At 39.8% G+C, this 4408-nt stretch overlaps 1 protein-coding gene across 1 annotated transcript; it reads right to left on the reverse strand.

Moving 5' to 3' along the window:
• Positions 1 to 272: 272 nt before the first annotated feature.
• On the reverse strand, positions 273 to 3364 carry LOC138411454 (uncharacterized). The gene is made up of 5 exons (XM_069531883.1): positions 3143 to 3364; positions 2991 to 3059; positions 2418 to 2534; positions 1548 to 1661; positions 273 to 1202 (listed from the first exon to the last, which is right to left on the reverse strand). Exons 1-5 carry the CDS (start codon positions 3318 to 3320, stop codon positions 979 to 981), a joined length of 702 nt encoding a protein of 233 aa, XP_069387984.1. The 5' UTR covers positions 3321 to 3364; the 3' UTR covers positions 273 to 978.
• Between the last annotated feature and the right edge of the window lie 1044 nt (positions 3365 to 4408).

Below are 4408 nucleotides of genomic sequence, written 5' to 3' on the forward strand. Positions count from 1 at the left end.
ATGGGGACTTCCTATCAAACGAGTAAACCTGTGTACAGGGGACAACATTTGCATACATTTGCATACGTCACACAAATTTCTATTTTACTAGTGGGGACCTATTTTTATACTTAAATGGCAAATAATTTAGTAAATTCTCCAACATGTTGCACTTGGGATGAGATGAAACCTTATTACAAAAATGTATTTAAACCACAACACATAATGTCGAGTTTCACTACTACTGTTGCAGCACAGATTCATGTAGAATCCCTGACAGTATAGGGTGTGGTTTAATAGCTGTGCGAAGGCAGAACAGCAAGCTCTCCAGAAGGCGGTTAAGACAGCAGGGAAGATTGGACAGAACTACCGGACATTTCCACGACCAGAATTGGTCAGGGATTCCATACATGCAGTTTCAATGTCCTAGTGATCACTGAAAGATAAGTTTTGACTCAATAAAATCCAGAAAAAAATAAGATAGTGTCTGGTCTTGTTTGCCTAAAATAACTGGCAAGTTACATGATTTGCCTGTAAGGACTTTGCTACTACTCAGCCAATACATAACACCACCCCACTGCACTGCACTGTTTACACTTTCTATATTTGCTTTAAAATTTCTGTTTTCTGTTGCTGCTGTATCACCAGAATTTCCCCTCGGGGATAAATAAAGTACTTTCAATTCAATTCAAGTAATCAATTGAATTCAAGTAATCAAACTAGTTTGACCTGCACAACATAACTTTTTAATTTAAACAAGGTCAAAGTCAAATTGTTTGACAATAACAATTTGTGTATAAAAACTTACACATGCACAAGTTCCACAACTTATGTAACGTCATAAAAACTCTTAAATACCTGGCTCCATGAAATCCAATTCAAATTTGACCAATCAACTTAAGGAAACATGCACACATTTTGCTGAGAAACCAACAAAAAACAACATAAAACAAAAAAAAATTACTCCCACGAGGCTGGAAATGGTGGATGTTAACTATACTATTTATGGTGCATTTTCTTTTTTAATGCCGTAATTCTATTGTACACATAGAATTTCAAATTCAGCCAGTTTCGGTTACGGAGGCTTTCAGCTTCAGCTCTCAAACATTTCTCACAGTCTGTCTTTGTTGGTACTGTAGAAGACCGAATAAACTGAATCATTTGTCTCTCTACTGCCCTGATTTCTGCTGCCTGCCATGGTCTTCGTTTTTGTGCAGCTCTACCTGTAAGGAAGGAGACGAAAATAAAGGTTTTAGTAACAGAATAAGGGAGAAACTACAGTTCCATTACAAGGGAAATTATGAGGCTGATCAGGGGCATCTTTTCTCAGTGATTTGATCAATGTTTAGCACTCAGTCCACTGGTTTACAGCTGACATAAACCTACATCTAAGCCACCACTTGTGATCATATGCCATTCTAGGCCAGAGGGAAGACCCTCATAAGTGCTTTGGTATTTGAGATACTCGACTAGGGATGAAAGATGGTAGCAGCCTTTTTTCATTAATCTCCTGTCTACAAATCCTCTGCTATTAGTGCAATAATAATAAAGAAAGAAAAAATAATCACCTTTGGAGGAATGTGCCATGGGACTCACCGCACCATCTGCTGATGGCTCTTTGTGTTTCTTGCCTGTTGAGTTTTCATTGCCCACATCTGCAACATTTTCCTCTGCTGATGGTTCTATAAAATACATACAGAATACATTTTAATACATTGCATTTTTAACTAAATCTAAATATTATATAGCCAATAAATGATCTAGTTGAGGTTGTATCTACTTCGCATCATATTGCATGTTGCATTCAATATTTACTGGACAAAAGTTTGTTTCATTTGTGTCAATCAGGACCCTGTTATTGATGGTCAAAGCCTGAGCACTGTCTGTTTTCATTTCTTTTAGTAGCAAGTCAGATGAATGGTGGCCAAGTGGCCGATGAGATATTCGATTCTATATCTATGGTTGCCTAGTACACACATCTGTGGTCTCCTCTCTTGTCCTCCATTGTCTGAGTTTGGGTGGATGTGTGTTACCAGTGTAGCACCCGCGTGTGATATGAGAGAGGAGGTAGAGGGGAGAAATGTTAGCTATTTCAGTTTGCTTATGCTTGAAGCAAAATTATTAATTTCATTGCAAAAAGACTGGAGCAAGGAAAAGTCCTGTCCATTGTACTTGTTATGTGCTATTTCCCACTGCGCATAGGCAAATGTCTTGTATGTTCCGAGTGAGGAAGGGCATGGTTAGTTGTTGTTGTGCTGAAGTTCGCGTAAAGTCATGAAAACGTACAGTTGTCGTCGTAGTTATTGAGCTAACAGTACTCAGGGTATATCAGTACTTGGGGCCACCAGACTGAGGGGTGAAAGGTGGTAGGAGTCTGTTTTCATTCATCTCCTGTGTCCTTCTGATATTAATGCAATAATAAAGAAAAAAAAAATCACCTTTGGAGGAATGTGCCACATGACTCACTGCTCCATGCTCTGCTGATGGCTCTTTGTGATTCTTGCCTGTTGATTTTTCATTGCCCACATCTGCAACAATTTCCTCTGCTGATGGTTCTATAAAATACATACAGAATACATTTAGGAAATAAATAAATAAATAAAATTAGAGTTGCAGTTAAAAAAAATAGTACTTAACAAAAAAGGCTGCAATATTGTATTGTGAGTACTCATTTTGGTATCGTGACAACTCTAAATAAAATAATCAGCGGAACATGCGGTAATGTTAGTGCTTATGCTGATGGTCAACATGAACACATAGCATTCACCAAGCTGAGATTTTATCACATTACATAGTGAAGATTAAGTCAGCTACTGGTTAGATGTTGCATATACTGGTAGCCTTAATCATGGTTCAACAGATTGAAAGAACTACTACATTGCAGTATTACCCTGAGGATGCTTTTCACTGTATACTACATTAGTATGAAACATCAGTATCCAAGTAGGAAATGTACCTTATAAACAACCATGTTTTTTTGTTTTTTTTTACAAGAAATTACTGAAACATACCATCAACAGCAAATGAATGATCTCCATCCTCTCTGCATTCATCTTCCTCATCGCTACCCATAACGTTTTCTGCAGGAGACATGACAAGCTTATACATACAGTCAGACAAAAAGAAAAGTTGATACATAAAATACAGTGGAAATCAAATATACCGTTTGGATCTATTGTGATCTCATCTAGATTCTTTCCATGGAACTCAGCCAATCTCCCGTTCTCAAGAGCCAGTAAAATTTTACTGATCTTTGCAAGCTGCAGTGTCTTGTCAGGTAGTCTATAGAACTTGCGGTGGATCCTGATGTCATGACCAAGAAAGTTGGCTAGTTGATCCATGTCTGTCTGTCATGTTCAGGACTGTTGACAGAGTTGCTGCATGTTTTCGCAGTTTGGTTGATGACAATGCCTTGGGACACTTTGCACCACATGCCTTGGCAAAGTAACGGATGCAGTCTGAGCCACGGACATGTGACATAGCTGCAGGTCTTGCAAACATATAAATATTGTCTTTAAGAACCCCGCAGGCCTCTCTTTGCTGAACGAGGAGTTCCAAAGCATGGAGCATGTTCGGGGTCAGGAGAATTGGAACTGCTCTGCCTCGCTTTCCTCTGGTGACAATTCTGGAAAAATGTCTGCAGAGCTTTTTTTCAGCTTCTGAAAGTGCCCAGTCCAAATCCTCATGGTGGTCAGACGTGTCCCTTGACAAAAAAGCAGACAGAGGCATGCTTGCCACCTCTCCTTCTCTGCGTCTGTTAAAGAGAATGGTCTGTGTTAAACACACCTTTGTAGAGGGACTTTCAGACAGTGTGAGGCTCCATTCTTTTAGCTTTTCACTGAGAAACTGGTCCTCAGTAAAGGGCATTAGAGCAGGTGCATTCCACTTTGCTTCAACAATATTCCTTAGTGCTGTTGCAGAAACCATTGCGTTCCACTTCTGGTTGTGCACTTCTTGGAATTCAGATGCATGCTTTACAAGCTCTTGGTTATTTGAAATTAGTCCTTGGGCTTTCAAGAGCCTGCTGACTTTTACCAAAGCATTTCCAAGTTTTGTTGCCAGTGATGGCCACGGCGTGACTCACACACACACACACACACACACACACACACACACACACACACACACACACACACAGTCCAGCCCTGAGTAGAATCACCATTCACCTGATTTGTCTTCATCCACAAAAAATTAGCAAACACTGTGGGCGCTGTGGCCGATCTGAAATGCTTTTACTGTCGTGCTAAGTTGTCATGATGACGGTCTGTTTCTTTACTCTTACTCCTTGTAATGGGATTGTGTGATTACACAGCGCAGATAAATATTGTGTGATGGCCTTGTGCGGAAGTCTAATGAGACACTGCATTGATTCCTGCTGGAAACGTTCTCATATCTCCCACATTGTAGACAGGTCAGGGACAGAGCAGCA

This window comes from Paralichthys olivaceus, chromosome 9 (genome assembly GCF_024713975.1).
Source record: "Paralichthys olivaceus isolate ysfri-2021 chromosome 9, ASM2471397v2, whole genome shotgun sequence".
Lineage (NCBI taxonomy): Eukaryota > Metazoa > Chordata > Actinopteri > Pleuronectiformes > Paralichthyidae > Paralichthys > Paralichthys olivaceus.

Bases quoted from the DNA above. Each gene is read 5' to 3' on its own strand.
- LOC138411454 (XM_069531883.1), bottom strand. From the start codon at position 3,320: ATGGATCAACTAGCCAACTTTCTTGGTCATGACATCAGGATCCACCGC. The intron at 1,662-2,417 runs GTGATTTTTTTT...TGTATTTTATAG, and splicing joins TGTGGCACATTCCTCCAAAG to AACCATCAGCAGAGGAAAAT. The intron at 1,203-1,547 runs GTGATTATTTTT...CCTTCCTTACAG, and splicing joins CATGGCACATTCCTCCAAAG to GTAGAGCTGCACAAAAACGA.